Raw genomic sequence first — 19,244 nt, forward strand, 5'->3', positions numbered from 1 at the left:
ATAAGTACCTCTTTCTTTAATTATCCGTCAACTTATTGTCAAATGTAAATACAAGTAAGCATTACACTATTTTATTTAGTATTAAAGTATTTATGTGTTGCTAAAAAGCTTTAAGCCAGATACCACACAGACTGATTCACACCTTAAAGCTTAAATGACGGCAGTATTCTTGTAACTTCTTATTTGGAAATGTATGTTTTTGCTCACGTTTCCGATTTGTTACGGCTGATACTTGGTTGTGCAGTAAGTCTCAGAAACTGGCAGGGACGATGGAGAGCAGATCACCAATGCAAGAAGCTACTGCAGAGTTTCAGCATCATCACAACCACAATGTTGTGACATCATTTTCATAGAAATCATGGCCTTGCTTCTCCCTTCACAACATGTAGGAGTCATACAGGAGTAATGAAGGAGAGACATCGAGTTGAATGCTTAGTAGTTATACATTTGTCATTAAAGTTTTGTTATATTGTTTTGTTTTTTTATAGTAATGTTTAGCGATTATTTTGCCTTCCATGGGAATCACAGATAGATTCATGATGATGTTAGCAGCAAATCCTGCAAGATGTTAATTGATTGAATTGTGACTATAACAAGTACAAAGTAGCAGGAATGCTTTATGCTTTAAAGGTTTCGGTTTGATTAAGGGATGAACTCCTGAATTTCAAGTTCCTCTGCATCTCTTTCAATTTATCGCCATGCGTCATGTAGACTTTGCGCCATCTTGTGGTCAAAGTCAGACTCAAACACAATGGGTGTGACTAACTAAAACTAACAAATCCTCCTCCTCTTTTCTGTTTCTGTTTTTATTTCAGACATCCCCAACTCTGACTCTGAGAGCTTCAACCCAGCTCTCTGGGAGGAGCAGCGCAAGCAGCGAGCTCAGGTGGCCTTTGAGTGTGACGAGGACAAGGACGAGAGAGAAACACCCCCAAGGGTTAGTGTCAAACTGTTGTTGTGGGAAAAGACAAAAAAGGACCATTGTGTGATCACAAATATTATTTTTGAATCAGTCTACACTACGATGTGGCTGTTAAATGTAAGATGTGTCCCATTTTCTACATCAATGTCAAGAAAATATTGTTGAGGTCAATACTAAAGACTAAGGAAATTGCCTAAAAGACCCAACATTAGTGTCTTTGTATCCATGGGAAGTGTGTCTATTGAACGCACCTCATTGTCCATGTATTTCCCATCCAACACTGACATTTCATCTCCCCCTAGTCCCCCTTCTGAAAAGTCAATCCAGATGATTTAAGTGTTAAGCTTGTGTGTATTTGTCGTGTTCCAGGAGGGAAACCTGAAGCGCTACCCTACACCATACCCAGACGAGCTGAAGAACATGGTGAAGACGGCCCAGTCTGTGGCTCACAGGCTGAAGGAGGACGAGTCGAGTGACGAGTCGGGGAAGGATGCCAAACCTACTGAGAGGAACCACATTGGAGTGCAGGACGTGGGAGTTAAGGTCAGCTTCAGCCAAATGAGATATTTCACATATTATTTACTTAAAAACGGTGGCTCCTCTTAAACAAACTGCATTTTTCTCCATACAACTGAAAGCATTTTTAATAAATAATCCATCCATACTCTTTATGTGCAGGTGATAGAGGGTCCCTATCCTAATGGCACAGTGTCAGACATGGAGTCCCAAATATCTACACACACATATTCCCATAACCCCTCTGCAACGGAACCGAAAGACACTTCAGAGTCTTACAGCGCTCAGAGGGTTCCTCTCAAATCTTCAGGGGGCTCGGCGATGAATCATGAGGACACACTGGTATAAATATTTAGTCCTCCACAATTTCATAAACGACACAAGCTGCAAGCATACTATGAAATTTTCCACTGAAAAATGCCACTATAAGAACGTTATTGTTTTTCTCTTCAGGATTCTGACGAGCTGTCCGATGAAGAGGAGGAGATGAAAATTGCAGAGATGAGACCCCCTCTCATTGAGATCTCCATCAACCAGCCTAAAGTAGTGATGTTGAGTAAGGACAAAAAAGGTAAACGTTTTTATGACGTTTTTAAAACGTTTTAGTGCCTAAAATATAATATTTAAAGCGACGGTGTTTATATACAGCACACTAACAGTGATGTTTCTGATTAACAGATGACGCCGACTCTTTGCTGGATGACACGGTGGCCAACAGCAACCAGAACAACAGTAACTGTTCGTCGCCATCACGCATGTCCGACTCGGTGTCTCTGACCACGGACAGCAGTCAGGACAACTCTCTGTGCACCCCCGAGAGAGAGGCAAAGATGCCCTTCCTACCGAAAAGCCGGTTCGTACCATTCCTGAACCTTTTAAACGTGGAGTACAAAGGAGAGTCTTCCTCATGTTGTTGTTACAAAACCTGATGTACCTCCTTTCTTTGTTTAAGGCATGAGGATGAGAACATGAACCAGCCTAAAGACACCACCCCTCTCCTCCATAACGGCAACGGATCTGAGACGTCCCTTCAGGCCCTTTTGAAAACCCAGCAGACTCCGCCGGACAAAATGGGTGACTACGACCTTTCACTGGAAGCCAGGCTGGCCTTCATTGAGAAGAGATTCAACAACGGCATGGGAGAATCCTACACCAACTGGGACCAGATCAATATGAACGTGTCCAAGCTGCCAACGGACAACATGGTTCAGCTGGACGAGGTGGACAAAACCAAGAATGGTTCAGTAACCCCGGACTTGGACAGCAAGCAGGGCTTCAGCAACGTCAACATGGAGGAGCATTTCCTGAATGGAAACCAGCAGGTCGGCGACTGCATCAATAGCCTTGGGAACAAAAGCCAAGCGTGTGTGGCCTCGACAGGCGTGACAGCCAGCAGTGACATGTCTCTGTCTCGCAGCACAGAGGAGCTGTCTCCGGATAAAAGGTGCCATCCGGCGCAGGTGATGAAGTCTCACAGCGTGGGCAACATCGAAACAGGAGGCATGAAGGTGTACTCCTTCGATGGGGGCGACGACTCCTATGACGCAGCAGGAATGACGAGGATGTCGGGCGCCGGTCCAGGAGCTCAGGGCCAGAGCATCGTCCGGAGCAAGTCGGCCAGTCAGCTACTCAACGACCAGACTCTCCAGATCTACCCGGGCTCCTCTGCGTCTTCCTCAGACCTGCTCTCCTCCTCTAAGCCCCCTGCCAGCACCAGCAGATACCCAGTCTCCTCCAGCATGGCCATGGGCATCCCTCCTCCTCAGTACAATATACAGTACGCAAGCAATGCCATGCCTAAAGAGGGCCTCTGGGCCACGCGGACCCCCATACCCCCAGAGCACCAAGGTTACCTCCCCCCTCCTCCACACTCACTAGCCAACACAAACTACTCCAACCGAAATCAAGCGCCTCCGTACCCTCTACAGGCCCAGCAAAGGGGGCCTCCCATGGCTGCCAAACTGCCTGGGGACATGTGGACTAAGGATAGACTTCATACTACCGGAGGCCAGGTCAGAAGCAGCACTCTGCAGAGGCAGAGCAGCACGGCCTCCACAGCCTCCATAACCTCCATGGGCGACCCGAGGCGCATACAGGTGCCTGATGGGGACTACATGACGTACAGGGACATTCACACCCTCGCCAGGGGGCCGCTGGCGATGAGCCACGCCATGCAGAGGCCCCTGTCAGCTCGCACTTACAGCATCGACGTGCCCGGAGCTTCCCGGCCTCTCATCTCCAGGCCGCAGCCCCACGAGCTTCCGGAGAGGACCATGTCCGTCAGCGATTTCAACTACCAGCAGAGCAGCCCGAGCAAGAGGCCCAACACCAGGGTGAAGTCTGAGCACTCGCTGCTGGATGGGCCCGGACAGATGTCAGGAGGCGTCGGGCCAGGGAGGGTGCCAGCTGATTGGAGGGACCAGGTGATGCGGCACATTGAGTTCAAGAAAATGGAAAAGGTAAACAAGTTCTACTGTAAAGGTGTTTTTTTGTTTGTTTTGTTAAGGTGAACCTATGACACGTGGATCACACATTTTACACCAACAGTATGAATACAACCATCCTTACAGGGCAGCACAAACAGAATTACTTTGATAGCATTCATCATGTTATGAAGAAGATACTCTCTGTAAAATTCTTTCTTAAGCCTCTTCTTAAAGGGTCTTTTCACCTATTTACAAAAAGTCGTCTCACTTGCCCATAGCCCTGCTTATGTTTTGGTTTCATTTGCTCAGGCTTTGAGGCATCTGCCTCCAGAAAAATACAACACATTCATAATAAATTTATGCCAGTAAGTATTGATTTGTTGATTTGAAGGTCAAAAGACAACAAAATCTGCCTCAATTTGGTTAAAAAAGAGAGTTTAATTAGTTGTTTAGGACCTATAACTGTTGTTTCAACAGCAATTATCATATTTTATCACTGGAATACAGGCATAATATAATCTAGATTATGGATCACAGATGACTAAAATAACAACATTATTCCTATAGTGTGAGAAAGAGGCAAAAGAGACAATCTAAGAGGAATTATGAAAGATTAGTTTGCAGAAAAATTAAGCAAATCCAGATATTTTACCAACTATCAGAACGCTCGGCAAATAAAACCAAATCCTGTATGGCTCGACACCACTACGGATATTTAGGTGAATTGACCCTTTTTAATACGGAGTTGCAAGTTTACCAAAAGCCTACTAACCCAGCTGTAAGCATGATGTTTCTGATTCACTGCATGCTTGTCTGAATATGCCGTAAACCTGTCTGTTGTGTCTTTTTATGTCATCACTCATTTGGTGGATTGCATGGCCATGGCTGTGTCATGTCGTCCCTCCTCCTCCTCCCGTTCAGAATGCGCTGTCTCGCTCCTATAATTCCAATAACGCTCCGCTGAGCTGGTCTCACTACGGCAGCTGTAGGGATATGCATGCCAGCCAAGGGTCTCTGGTCTTTAGTGCCAGAGACGGACAGCCCTACGGAGCTCTGGGCCTCTGTGTGAGTACTGTGTGAACCTGAAGTTAGCTCCTGCAGCTCACACCGAGCCACGGCTTCCAGTTCCTGCTAGTTTCACATCCTTCAGGAGATAAGAACTGTCTGTTTCCTTCTCCCCCTCGATGTTGAGAAGTGATCACTGACCCTCAGAATCTTTCACTTGTCTTTTTTTAAAAAGCAAGTGAAAGTATAATGTCTGTCCTAATGTCTGATTCCTTACAACCACAGACCCTTTCTAGTACATGTGCCTGTCTGCTCTGAGTGAAAAATGGATGGATTCTTGTTTGTCGTGTGGCTCCTCTTAGTCGTACTGCTGTTTTCACTTGTTTAAAAGGGGACTACTTTTTTGTACCATCATCTACTTTGTGTTGTGGCTTTACTGCCTCATGATATAAATTGAGAAATAGAGATATCAGAAATCTGAATTGTTGAAGGATGCTACAAATCTTTAGCTACTTTTGAAATGATTTAAAATCTCCATCCTTACAAAACGTATCGGTGTTATTCTAGCACGTCTCATTCACTATGTAATGAAGATGTTTCTGTCTTGTTATTCTGCAAAAGGCTTGTATGACTAGTGACTTTATGATGGACAACAAATATTGTCACCCTTAGCAGTGACATAAAAGTCTTTTTTGAGAAGATTGAGCTTTTCCAGGTCAATCTTGTCATAAAAAACTACCTTATTTGAGTCCAAGTTAAAAATCAGATTTGTCCTATCATGTATGGTACAAATCCCCCCCCTCCCCCCTTTTAAACCTGCCCGGTGCTCTAACATCATAATCAGCATCCCTCCCAGTGTGCGTTATCTCACCACCCTTTTACCTGCACTTTTTAAAACTTTATTTTGCTCATTCATCATCTTCACTTCAACTTTTTGATCACTTCAGAATCACTTTATACCCTCTCACTTTGTGTGTGGGGATGAAAACTGTGTTCGCAAAAGGTAAGTTGTTGGAGGTGTTTGTCTAAGTGATTAGAAAGTAGATGTTAGAAATCTGTTGAGAAAAAATGGTGTATGGCTGTAGAGATGTTTGATTAAGTGTTGTGTAACCACTTCCCTACTTATCATTTAAGATTCACTTCATCTCCAGTAAGCTAATATTTTGAATCACATGCTGCTAAATAGAAATTAAGCACAATTTACTCCCATCATTTTAATCAAAAGTGTCCCTTTCCCCTCCTTCTAAAGCAACTCATCACTGCCTAATACCATTACCAGATATACATGTTGGTGGCAGTTTCTAATTGGCTGTTGTGTCTATTTTCCTTGGTTGTAAATGAGGTTCAGTGGAGTGAGGTTTGGGCACAATGTTAATCATCATCACTTTCTCCCCTTTTAAAGGATGATGTGTTTCCCCAAGTGCAGCAGAGCTACACCTTGGATCACCACAGAAAAGTAGGTCTGATACGAGAAGACTTTTAGCTGCAGAGCAATGATGAAGTTGTCAAATAAGACATTTTAAAAACAGCCAGAAACGGCGTGTGCTCATCACTGTGCGTTTCTGTCTCCTAGGTGCCTTTGATGAACGGTCAGATGGGTCCTTCTGTTCGTCCTCAGGTGAGCCAGGCGCCGATGGCCCGCCACCCTTCCAGAGAGCAGCTCATTGATTACCTGATGCTCAAAGTCTCCCATCCGCCCCGGGGGCCCCACGCGTCCCACAGGACTCACTGCAGCAAGAGGTGAAGGGTGGTGTTGAATTAAAAAAAAAATTGAAGAAATAGCGAAGTGCTAAAAAAAACGTATTTGATTTTGAGCATATTCTTTATTGGCTTCGCTGAAGTTTGAACGCTTATCTACTCTCTTGCAGAAGATCAATAATCTCCTGTATGTGTCTGTTAAATATGAATTTTGTCAGGAGTCAGGATAACTATTTCCCCTTGTTTCCAGTTTTTATGCTAAGCTAACCACCTGATGGCTGTAGCTTCATATTTAACAGACAGATATGAAAATGTCCTTTTTAAGAGACATTTCAGTCTTTGAATCTCAGGTCATGAGAATCTGATATCCGTGTTCTTTCCCCAGAATTTTGTGTCATATATAGCTAGCAAGTTTAAAAAAAATACCTGCTCTCTATCCTGCTGAGATTAATGACTAATGTTGGGAAATTGTGTAATTACCAGTGATTGACTGAATAAATGGCTAATGAAAGTATGTGGGTGTGTTTCAGTTCCGTGTTAAAGTGGAGAAGAATCCCGAGCTGGGTTTCAGTATATCAGGAGGAGTGGGCGGACGGGGAAATCCTTTTCGACCAGATGACAATGTAAGTGTATATTTTTAATAGCACCATACTTAAAGGGATAGTTCGGATTGTACTGGCACAGAGGCAAAGGAATGTCCAGCTGTGAACATGGGAGGCAGAAAAACTTATTCTAGCCACCTAAAAGAAAGGCATGCTTAAAATAATCTATATCAGTTTAAGTGTAGGATATATTTACAATATTTTCACTTCTTTGCCATCAGATAGCCCTTTTTCTGCGGGGAACTGAATCCAATATCTATACTTTTACAAAACAATATTTTTACCTCTCAGAAGAATGGGGTTGTGGGTCTATTTCTACATTGTTTGATTGGTTAGTTTGTTTGTCTTGTTTGTTTTAAAGGATTACTAAACCAAAGTTCGTACAATAACATAAACAAACTAACCAATCAAGGCGGCAGTAGATCAGCAATTCCAGCCTTCTCCGAAGTCAAATGACGTTGATGATGTTTTTGTCAACTGAGTCTGGTGGCTTTGACGTAAGCATAGATGGATATAATCGCTTCAGTTACCTGTCAGGAACTGCTTTCTCACATAAAGAAGCGGTGAAAATATTCTAAACATAGCGTAAAGTGATATTGATGGGATTTTTGACGTGTCTAAGATACGTTTTGCTGCTGCTGAATAATCCGAACTATCCCTGTAAAGGACTCCTTCTAAGTAGATGCTGTACACCCACTTTATCAAAGCAATCTGTACCATTTAGCAGGTCTTAATATGTGTAATTAATATGATAAATCTTTGATATATAATGTATGATTTCAGGGTATATTTGTGACAAGGGTTCAACCTGAAGGACCGGCATCCATGATTCTTCAGCCCGGTGATAAAATCCTCCAGGTACTGTACTGTACTGCCTGTAGAAAATATCACAAAGATAAACATTTAAAAGTTTATGTGATTAGTTAATTAAATGTTAATTGTGAATTTACTCCATGTTAACCAATTTTCTGTCTCTTTTCTTACAGGCAAATGGATATAGCTTTGTGAATATCGATCATCTGCACGCAGTGTCCCTCCTGAAGACGTTTCCGAACACTGTGGATATGATTATCATAAGAGAAGCGCAAGCATAGACTCAACCCGAAACTGACCCGGAAAGCGGACGTACACGAGACGAACAGAGAAATTTATGTTGACTCTCATATTTTTATACGCAGAGGAGACTGACCTGTTGATAACCTGTTGGGACTATTTATAGTAGAGATCTTCATAGCCTTGATTTAAACGGGGAAAACCACTGAATGTAGTGGATTTAAAGTGAGAAGGAGGCGAACCTCTGCAAGTACGAGTCCTCAAAAGGCCATCACTGTGGTATATATATTTTTATACAAAAAGAAGCTGAAGATGTGACCTGCTCTGATGCAAGTTATTACTGTGGTCTCTGTACAGATCATCTTTTTTTTTTTTCTTTTTTTTTTTTTTTTTTGTCCAAAACTCATAAATCCTTTATCATACATAAGGTTTTATTTCTGCGGGATGAATTGACCACTTGGGGACAGAACTCTCTCTCCTCTGTCATCTAATTTGCCTTTTTTTTTTTTTTTTTTTTTAAGATGTTGAAACCATTTTCTGATCTGCCGTGCGATCTTATATGGAGGACAATGTTACGTGCTTTTCGTGTGGAGACGAATGTCGATCAAGGAGGTGTTTTTGATTTAGATTTTTTTTTTTTTTGAGGAGAGATATTTTCTTTTTATTTCTCCTCTTGCAAGATTGAAGAGTTGAGAAGAGGAAATCATCCACCACTGCTTCCATAAACCTGTGAACACCCTCCGGCGCACAAACAAATAATCCTCACAGCGACCGCTCTGCATATCACCTCACCAGACCAACTACCTGTGCTGTGTGGGAACAATCCTCCGTCACGTGAATGAGTCACAGCTCGAAGAAATGCACTCTGCACGTGATCATTTCATGAGACTGGAAAAATTGGAAAAGGAAATTCAAATATTGGGTGGAAATGGGAGAGGAGAGGTGTAGCATGTGTTTGCTCAGCCTTAATGTGTTTTGCCAGGCAGAAGATTTCGTTTAAAGCTAAAGTTTAACATTTTGGAAAATATGCTTAGAAAGTGAATGCGCATATTTCCCAAAAATGTCAGAACTATTCCTTTTTTAAGCGGAGAAAGATTTGGCGGTTGTGCTAGTTAACCAAAGCAAGTTTGGAAATGGTGAACGGAAGGCAAAAGCAGGAGACGACTTTAAGAAAGAACAGGTCAACGCTTCATTCGTGTTTTTATTCTTTTTAAGGGCTTCATCTTTCAGACAGCCGTTTGGGAGACGAGTGATGCTTTGGTTTCAACATCTGTCCGTTTTATCTTTTACATGGGAGAAGACCACAGTTTGCCTTTTGTGTCTGTAAAAATGTTTTATCATGCTTTTTACTCATCACTTTGGAGCAGTTCCTCAATCTTTTTTTCTTTCTTTTTTTAATCTTTGCTGTACAGAGAGTAGAGTTGGGAGAAACAAGTTGTCAAGTGCCATAGACCTTGAACTGTTTGAACAGGGGGGGAGGACCTTTGACCCCAGAACCCAAGCAATATCCACAACCGTCTGAGTACATTTGCAGCATACAATGGCTTAAAAGCAATATTTAAAGCCTTTATTTTCATTCAACAAAACATCAGATAGCATTTTTTTTTTTTTAAACACAATCTTCTAATAATCACCGATGATTTTACATGATTTTTATATTGTGAAAATAATCATTTTTTGTAATGAAATAGCACAGGAAATATCTATGGGAGTGCTTAAAAAAACAAAACGAAGATTTCTCTGCATTGTGTAAAAGTGAATGTTTGTGTCACTTTGCCTGAGTGCTTTTTACTATTTGTAGCTTAGATAGACCATAACCCCTGATGTTCATTTGTGCAAAATAATCAACTTAACACTGTTGAAAAAAAATAATCCAGTCAAAGCTGCATCTCAGAACATTCCTAATGTTTGTCAAAGATCTGTGTCAGAAGGAAAAATGTGTTTTTAAAGGCACTGTTATGTCACTTCAGATTCTCTGTGCACCACTCTGTTAATATCCATTCACTGGTAAATAACTCTTCAGTGACGTGTTTCCAAAGAAAATGGAAATGATCAAATTCACAAAGTAATGGCCCCATAAATTCCAATGAAACATTTGTAACCACTGAATTATTTGTACAATATATAATTTAATCCTAGTGTTTAAAAAAAACGTCATTCCCTCAACTTGTTTACAGTAGATTTTATAATCTGCTGTTCCCATAAGTAGTTAAGATTGACCCATATTTTATTCTTATGGCACTGTCTAACCAAAATGAAACACTGTGGTAATTAACTAAATTAAAATATCCCTTTTTAATAGAAATAGTTGTTCTAAGTGAAGCTGTACCCTTAATTTTTAAACTGATTCTTAAATTGGTACATTTTATTCACAGGCCAATGACATTAATAATGTGCATTTCCCCAAATTCCTCACAGAAAATACTATTTTACACGGATGAATTGTTGTTTATATTATTTGTATTCATTTTTTTGGGATGATTTCAGTTGACTTTTGGAGATTAGGAGAGAAACATTTCTGCGGTAATGGTCACTTTATATTCATGGCAAAAAAAAAACAATACAGTCTGACATCGTAGACAATCTAGGGAGATAAAACATGTCACCTTTTTCTTCATTCACGTGGGTCGGTTTCTTATGCTCCTGTATTCTTATTTATTTAGCAGTCTTCTGTGGTTTTTAGACCCTTACTAATCAAATTGTAAATACTCTTCAAAAAAAAAAAAAAAAAAAAAAGTTGAGAAAAGAATTAATGACGGCATTAGTGACTTGCGATTGTAAAACCAGCAATAAATTGCAATGCAGAGGCACTCGTTTTAATGTATAGCTAGTATTTCTAAGGTTTCTCTGGAAACGGCCACAGTGAGATGATGATTGATATGCATTTATCCAACATTCCAGATTTTGTACATAATTACCTGTTTCTGAAGTAACCTGTGGAAAATAAACTAATGCTCTTTAGCAAAAAAAAAACCCCCTCTGTCTTCATTTCATCCTCTGGGTTTGTGAGAGAGATTTTATATAGTAAATTGTGTACATGTAATTTCTTTGGACTTGTGTGTGTACAGTAGATGTTTCCATAAATCTGTGATGTGTATAATGATACACCATCTTGACCCAGAACATACTTACAGGGTTCAACCAAGAATGAAACACGTCAGTAGTTTGTGTTGTTGTTTTGGATCTAAAATAATGAATATAAAGACAGTAGACATGAGTAGACATCAACTTTAATCACTGCATACTTCCATCAACATCATGCAAAGATTACACAATCAATACATCCCCAATTTAATCCATTTCATTGCTGCAAAAGGTTTTTTATTCATTGAGTAAATGTATCTTTCCTGATTTTAAGAATGATTGATATGCATCTATATCTGCACATAGTGAGGGGATCACTTTTTGGTGCATTTTGAAACAGAAGTGACAATAATGATGACGCATGTATGTTATCTGGAAAACGTCCACACGATGGCAGTATTGTAACTTTATTCACGTTTTATTCACTGATATATTTTTACCAGCAGATGGCGCCACCGTCTCACTTGCAATACTACAAGTATAATTGCATTTGTACTTCTTCCAAACGGCCTACAATCCTCCCATCTCCCCAATTAAGCTAGACAACAGTGTGAGGGGTAAACTGTAAAATGAACTCAGACTGCTGACTGTGTTTTATATTAGACAGTATTGTTTTAGAGTGTCAGCCGTGACCTCATTTTACACGTTTAACCTGTTACTCATTATCAGTCAGTGGGATAAATCTGGTAGCAGGAAGGGTGGAAAGTCTTCCTCTCACTTCCTGTTACTCTCATACATCTGTGTGTGTGTGTGTGTGTGTGTGTGTGTGTGTGTGTGTGTGTGTGTGTGTGTGTGTGTGTGTGTGTGTGTGTGTGTGTGTGTGTGTGTGTGTGTGTGTGTGTGTGTGTGTGTGTGTGTGTGTGTGAGATCATGGTAACAATCAAACAGACCTGGACTATCCTGTGGACGCCATGCAAATGAAACACTGGTATGAAACACTGTCTCCTCATGCACCAATCGTATTTGCAAAGAATCCCAGATTAACTGATGTGGTGATATAATATGAGTTATATGAAAATACTATAAAGTCACTATTGACTGTTGCTAAATGCCACAGTCACATTTATATCACAATGATACAGTCAGTGATAGCTGAATAGCTAAAGGCTACAGATAAATGAACCTATATGATAATGGAAATACTAAAATAGTGAACATATCTATTTAAAGGTTGCATTTAAACATTCATCACCATAAACGACTGGTCAAGTAAGCCTACAACAAATACAACAACCTTAATGTTTTGAATAAATGGTGTCTTTTATTTCCATATAATTTAAATTCTCGTTTGTAAGGGATATAATGTGATATTACTTTATTAATAAAGCCATATAGTCGGGCATACAAATAGTTAGGAATCTTGTATTATGGGAAATCTAGGATCCAGAATTTTTTGAGTTTGACCCCTTCTACTGCTGCTCTGATTTTGACCTTTTAGATGAAGAAGAAAAAATGAAAGTTTGAAAGTTCATTAACTTTATGGAAGTGCAACAATAAACAGCTGGAAGAACCTTTTATTAAACACAGAACATCCAATACAAGCAAACCGTATTGTGTTGTGGCCCAGACAGGAAGCAGTGACTAAATGTGTGTGTTTGCAGTGACAAAAACTGAGAGAGCGAGGAGATAATAATAACACCTACATTCTGATATAACGCCCACACACTTCAGAGATAGTTTCAGACTATTATTATCTCCGACATTTCCTGAGTCAGAAACACCTAAACGCGGTGGTGGAAGAGGTTCTCGGATACTCAAGTAAAAGTTTTTAGCCTATACCATGGTGTAAAAATACTAACAAGTATAAGTACTGCATTATATTATAGCAAAGTACAAGTGCAGAAGTAGGAAATTATCATCAAAATTATACATAATTTTCATTTATATATAAAACAAAAAAACAAACAAAAACAAAAAAATATATATATATATATAAAAATATATTTATATTTATATAAATAATATATATATATATATATATATATATATATAAATAATACAAATAATATAAATAATGTAAATAATATAAATAATATAAATAATATAAATAATATATATTTACAGTTATATTGGATTATTATTATTATTGATGCATTCATTTGTTAGCATTGTAATGCTGCTAACAATGCTGGACAGGAACTAGTCCCTAAAGTTGGAACATAAATGTAGCGGAGTACAATATTTATCACTTAGATGTATTATTATATAATATATATATATATATTATTATAATACTTATATTATAATATAAGTATTATAAAATGGAAATATTCAAATAAAGTACAAGTACCTCAAATGTTGTACTTAAGCACATTTCTTGAGTAAACTTGTTTCTTCTTTGTGTACAAGCATATCATATATATTATATTATTATTATTATTATTATTATTATTATTATTATTATTATTATTATTATTATTATTATTATTATTATTATTATCCAACAACTGAGCATAGGTGAAAGTGACGTCACTCCAGCTTGTCTCTGATTGGAGGGAATTTAAATTACACCTATCCTGTGCAGCTTACACCATAAAAAGCAGCAAGTTTTTAAATAGAAATATCATACAAAGCATTTGCTACCACAATAAACTCATTACATACAGGTGTCAATAAACATATGGGTGTAATATGAAGATATTATTTATTCATCAATGCTCCTGCCTCCGTCCTGCAGCCCGGTGTGTGAGGGGGCGGGGCCAGAGGAGAAGCCAGCCAGGCTGCAGAGCGGAGGAGCAGCTCTGCGACACCTGCAAACAAACTAATCACCGACTGTGCATCTGAGGCGCACACTAATGCGGAATAAGTGTGTGCAAAAGATTTTTTATTTTTTTTTAAAAGAAAGAAAAACAATAAACTTAATTCAAAGTCGTGCTATTTGAGTCGAAATCGGACCGAGAGCTGAGAGCCCACAGCAGGTAATGGCAAGCTGATTCACCTTTACTTCTGCTTGAAATAACTTTATTTAAAACAAACAAAAAAAACTGTGCAGTGAGATTTTCGGGTAGATTATACTTTTTGGTGCAGCTGTTTTATTGATTTAGAGGCGATCAAATGCTGGTGCGTTCACAGGTAAAAGGAACAAAAAAAATAGACGTGGCGACTCTGACTGGCTGCACTAATAATCCTAATGCTGCTGATTCTTTCATGCACTTGTTGTGGTCCTGCACTGATGCATTTACTGACTGTATTCCACTGCAGGAGTTTCACTTCCCAGTGAAAGCAGTAGAGGTCATGTATTGTTCCCGGAGGATACGTTTGAGTGCTGATAATGTGTATAGTAATTATCCAAAGTCTGTTTTCACTTCTTTGTGTGAGTTTATCAGTGACTAAGCATTGAGGTGTTTTTTTTTTTTTCTCCATTATTTCTTATTATAGGGTTGCAGAAAAAAAGTTGGCTGCAGTTGATTGTTTACAATGCTTATCTTTAAGGTAGTTTCATACATGACCAGTGGAAGTTTCACACAACTTTTTAACACATGAAGTCACACTAACACTGCTGAGTGAGTATGATTGCTATTGTTGGCAACTGTGTAAGTTTCTATGGAAGTCTAAGTTATCACCAAATGATAACACTCGAAGTATCACGTTAAAGTGTGGTTACCAAAGAGCTGAAAAGCAGGAATCACACCTTTCTTTTATTTTTAATACGGCCTATAACTGATTCCAGCTTGTCATGTGAGAGGAATTAGATTATTCAATCATGCATCCCCTGAAAAAAATAAATAAAAATGTCAAGGACAACAGGATCAACTTGCTTGCGTCTGAAAACATTTGCATCACATATAAAGGTATCAGAATGAGCTCCACAAATGCTTTGTGACAGCGCTCGTTCTCTTGTTATGTGTAATCTCTTTTCTCACGCTCTGTTCCGTGAGTGCGTGGCCACCAGCCAGGTCAGGTTTCTTATTCTCATGTCAAAAGGCTGCAGCCAGCCTGAGGCCGATGGCTGACACGAACTCTGTGTACACGAGAACAACTGGACATCTGGATTTGAGATCCCCCCCCGCCCCCTTCCCTCTCACCAACACTGCGTCTTATTTTGGTTACCTGATCACATCCTGGTTACCTTTGCCCAAACACGATTCAAAAGTTGTTATTGAAATCGAGTAGCTTCAAATCAAGTTGATCCTTTTTTAGATGTGTGTGGATGCAGGTTATGTCTTTAAAACCTTCCATAAACACAAGCAAACCAGAATATTCACGTTTGTTGACGTTATGGGGCGCACCCTGCCAACCTGGGACGATGTTTATTCTACGATATGACACGCAAACCTTCTCTGGTTCCACGTTTCAATAGTGAAGCTCCATTGACATGAGTTGGATTAGAAAAAACGAGAGCTAGCCGCCCAGGCCTTTGGCATTGCTCTTCTTTTGATAAGACGTCCTTTGGACACCATATTACAGTGATAGTGATATTATTGTTAGATAAACCCTTGGGACACCAGTTTGTGTATGACAGTATAATGTGACCTGTTGCTAAGACACTGGATCCTGTTCTTCTGAAGTCATCTAGTTTACACTTTTTTATTTTTTATAAAATAACATAAGCAATCTTGGGTTTAACATAGACTCAGAGGATAGTGCTTCCTGCCATTATAATTAGGATTTCACGTGAACTGATTTATGATTTACAAATTTATTCTAATCTTCATCCATGGATGGTTTATTTAATTAGAAAATTGGTCAGAAACTATTTTGGTGATTGATTAATCATTGAAATACTTCTCTTATTACAGATGTTCCAGTGTGAGGATATTATGCTTTTCTCTGTTTGATATGATTGTAAATGTAATATATGTTTGGAGTATGGACGGTTGGTCAGACACACCTTAGTTGGGCCTGAAAGAGGAGAGGAAATTATTTTTGCAGAAATGATGCAATGTACTGTGTACTGTCATGGCTTGTCTGAGTGGCACCATCTCATGGAAATGAGTGTCTAGTCAAAGTGCATCCTGCAGAGCTGACACCAGTGTGCAGCTTTTAAAGTCATGCACTATTCACAGCGGAGAGCAACGTCGCAGCGGATCCGATGTGTGCTGATGATACGGTTACCCTGCTGCACCCTGCACGAAGGGTCGGACACTGTGCTGTGGTTATCGTAGCTTCTTCCACGCAGGTTATCTCAGTCACGGAAAAAAAAGAGCATCATGTAGGCAGAGCATCATATAGTAGGAGCGTGCACGTCTCTGACCAGGAAATGACCTCACGTGTGTTTACTGTTTAAAATCAGCAATTATCAGTTCAGCATCTCAGTTTTTTCCTCTTGTTTCGGCATTTGGGAAACAAAACAAAACTTCATTCAAAATCGAATATTCAACAATTTCAATGAAATGAATGATGAATAAAGTTTTAGTTGTTTTTATCCTATTAACATGACTATTTCCTCCCTAGGCATCTGGTGGATGGAGAGAAGATGGAGGTGAACAGAATAGAGGTGCCTCTATATGTAAGTGCCTAAATGTTTCTCTCCCTTGTGTGTGAGTGTGTGATGCGTTGGTGGTCCAGTAGAGTGGTCTTATTGGATGTGGTTGGGTGAACACATGAACTCGGAGGCGCACTCTCCCATATTGAGGCCCGATTCTGTGTTTCCTCAGTGGAGTTAGAGCACTCTAGTCTCTCCCCCCTTCTTGCCGTCCCTTTGCTCTCCCTCGGTCCTGACTCTCCCTCTGTGTCTGTCTCTGACTGGCAAGCCTTGTGTCGCACTTGAAACCCAAGCCAGGAGGGTTTCAGTCCCCCGGGGAAGCCAGGCCTTACACAGCCTGCACACCAAGCGATAAGCCTCTGAGAGCTTGGCTTCCACAGTGAACTTTGGAGAGAATATACTTTTTCTTGGCTTTTTCCTGTTAGGAAAAAATCGACCAGTTTATGAATTGAATAAATACACATTTTCCATTAGGGAGTATGTTAGAGTGCAGGTGTGTTTGAGTTATTGTTTTTTTCTTTTGACATAGTAGAACTCTTTCCCTGTGCTACTTTCAGTTCTTCCATCTGTCTTCCTTTTCCCCGTCAATCCTCCATATCCGCCCTCTCTCTCTCTCTCTCTCTCTCTCTCTCTCTCTCTCTCTCTCTCTCTCTTTCTCTCTTCCTCCCTCGCCCTTATTCTCCAGTGTGTGAGGAAGCCTGGGTGGGCCAGTCACTGAAGCGTTGCCAGATTTCTGGTAAGCAGAGTGTCTGCTTGTTTTTGCTGTGTCACCACTTTTAGAGATGGGGGTGGGTGGGGGGGGGGGGATCTTTGCCTCCACCCTCTCATAGAGGCTGATTGAGGACCCGTCTGAAACCCAGGCATGTGAATCATTACGGGCTCTACCACTTTCGCATGCGCCTCTCCATTAGGAGGAAGTGGCGTCTCCACCCCTCGAAGGTCACAGCTCAACAGGAGCAAACTCTCGCTGCCGAACGAGATCCAGGTTTCAATGCCTCGCTTTGTGTGTCGGCGACCCGCTGCACACTGCTGTGCAATAAAGGCTGTTATTGTAACGGCCTCAGTAAAGTGTTACGGTGAAGCCTTCCACACATACAACACAGTGTCCACAGCAGACGCTGTTCGGGCCAGATCTATGGATAAATGGTTGCATTGAGGTGCAGGCAGAAAGTGTGTGAGTTCCTGTGTTGGAGGAGGTTTTATTGAGCTCCAGAACAGGACAAAGTGATTTTGTTCGTACGTGTGAGTTAAATTGATATCCCTGCCAGAAGACTGTGTTCTCGGGTTACTGAAATGTGAGAAGGACCAAAAAACACATATGTCTCTCAATTTTTAGCCAAACTTAAGTACGCTCTAGGTAGGGCTGGGCAATGTAGCAAAAATGATATTGATAATGTGAGAAATAGATGTTGTGTTTGATTTTGGACAATCTAAAAATGGCTTAAATGTTGTCTTTCCTGGTTTAAAGTCTGCATATTTATCTTTAAAAATCTGTTTCAATGTTTTGTGAAGGAACCAACTGTCAATGCTACAGTATTGTGGTTAGCATTTTTGCTTAAATCCCTGCTGTTTCTAAATACAGAGAGAAGCTAGCAGGCTGTAGAAACCTCTTTACAGCAGCTATTATCTCAACAGAGAACAACCACATGTTAACAAATGGAGATGAACTCGCTATATGCTTGTTGTACTGTGTTTGTTCAATCGCCTGTTTGGTTTTTTAGTTAAAGTTATCACAGTTCTCTTTGAGCACAGGTTTCCCCGTGTTATGGTTTATGATTTTGTTTCCCTTTTCAAGTGCCGTGGTGATTGTGTTTGCAATGCTTTTTACATGTCAAACAAAGAAAAGCCTCACCCTGCCAGATGTCTATTGGCATACGCCAGTGAATCATAAAAGAAGGAAGGAAAAACTCTTTTAAACAAATAGATAGAAGTGCTTTTACTATAGCGATCTTAATCATTGTTTATTACCATAAGCATTTCCAGGTGCTTCTTGGTATTGTTATGTAATATGGAGTCTGTACTTGGCAGCCCTGTTCTTCGAAATGAAATATTTGCGGCACCACGCCAGCTGAACTGACAGCGTTTTGTGACATGTAGACTAGTTATTAGTATCTCATTTGCACCGGAGATTAAATCAGAGGTATGCGTCTCAGCTGAGTATGAGAAAAAGGGCCAGCCGTACAGTTCTGTCACCCTCAAGACTCTAATTCTATTCTGGTCCACTGACTTTCCTTTAGCTCAGATGTACGCTACTGTTAGGCTTTTATTATTATTTTGTGTGAGGATTTCAGCACCCTTTAACTCTTCTAAATGTGACAAAATGTCGTTTCTGTCACTTTCCTAACTGAAATACTATACTGTGAAAAATTGTAAATATTCAAAACAGACGAAAAACTACTCTGTTCTCGCTTACATCAGGCTGTTTTCCCACTAAGGGAGCTGACTGTTATTGGAGCTGTTTTTGTTGTTGCAGTGGCAGCGGTGTTGCTCCCCTGACATCACCTACGTGTTGC

At 40.1% G+C, this 19,244-nt stretch overlaps 2 protein-coding genes across 2 annotated transcripts in view; both read left to right on the forward strand.

Annotated features, from left to right (window-relative positions):
- Nucleotides 1–11,179, forward strand: part of erbin (erbb2 interacting protein) — a 50,862-nt gene extending 39,683 nt beyond the window's left edge. Inside the window, 12 exon segments of the mRNA XM_054612044.1 lie at nucleotides 816–937; nucleotides 1,292–1,465; nucleotides 1,601–1,780; nucleotides 1,892–2,009; nucleotides 2,117–2,291; nucleotides 2,391–3,897; nucleotides 6,272–6,325; nucleotides 6,443–6,575; nucleotides 6,578–6,609; nucleotides 7,098–7,190; nucleotides 7,953–8,027; nucleotides 8,156–11,179. Of these exon segments, the coding sequence (XP_054468019.1) occupies nucleotides 816–937; nucleotides 1,292–1,465; nucleotides 1,601–1,780; nucleotides 1,892–2,009; nucleotides 2,117–2,291; nucleotides 2,391–3,897; nucleotides 6,272–6,325; nucleotides 6,443–6,575; nucleotides 6,578–6,609; nucleotides 7,098–7,190; nucleotides 7,953–8,027; nucleotides 8,156–8,263 (2,771 nt within the window). The 3' untranslated portion in view covers nucleotides 8,264–11,179.
- Nucleotides 11,180–14,004: 2,825 nt separating this feature from the next.
- arhgef28a (Rho guanine nucleotide exchange factor (GEF) 28a) overlaps nucleotides 14,005–19,244 on the forward strand; it is a 39,051-nt gene continuing 33,811 nt past the window's right edge. The window contains 2 exon segments of the mRNA XM_054612401.1: nucleotides 14,005–14,224; nucleotides 16,701–16,755. Of these exon segments, the coding sequence (XP_054468376.1) occupies nucleotides 16,723–16,755 (33 nt within the window). The 5' untranslated portion in view covers nucleotides 14,005–14,224; nucleotides 16,701–16,722.

This window comes from Anoplopoma fimbria, chromosome 14 (assembly GCF_027596085.1).
Source record: "Anoplopoma fimbria isolate UVic2021 breed Golden Eagle Sablefish chromosome 14, Afim_UVic_2022, whole genome shotgun sequence".
NCBI lineage: Eukaryota > Metazoa > Chordata > Actinopteri > Perciformes > Anoplopomatidae > Anoplopoma > Anoplopoma fimbria.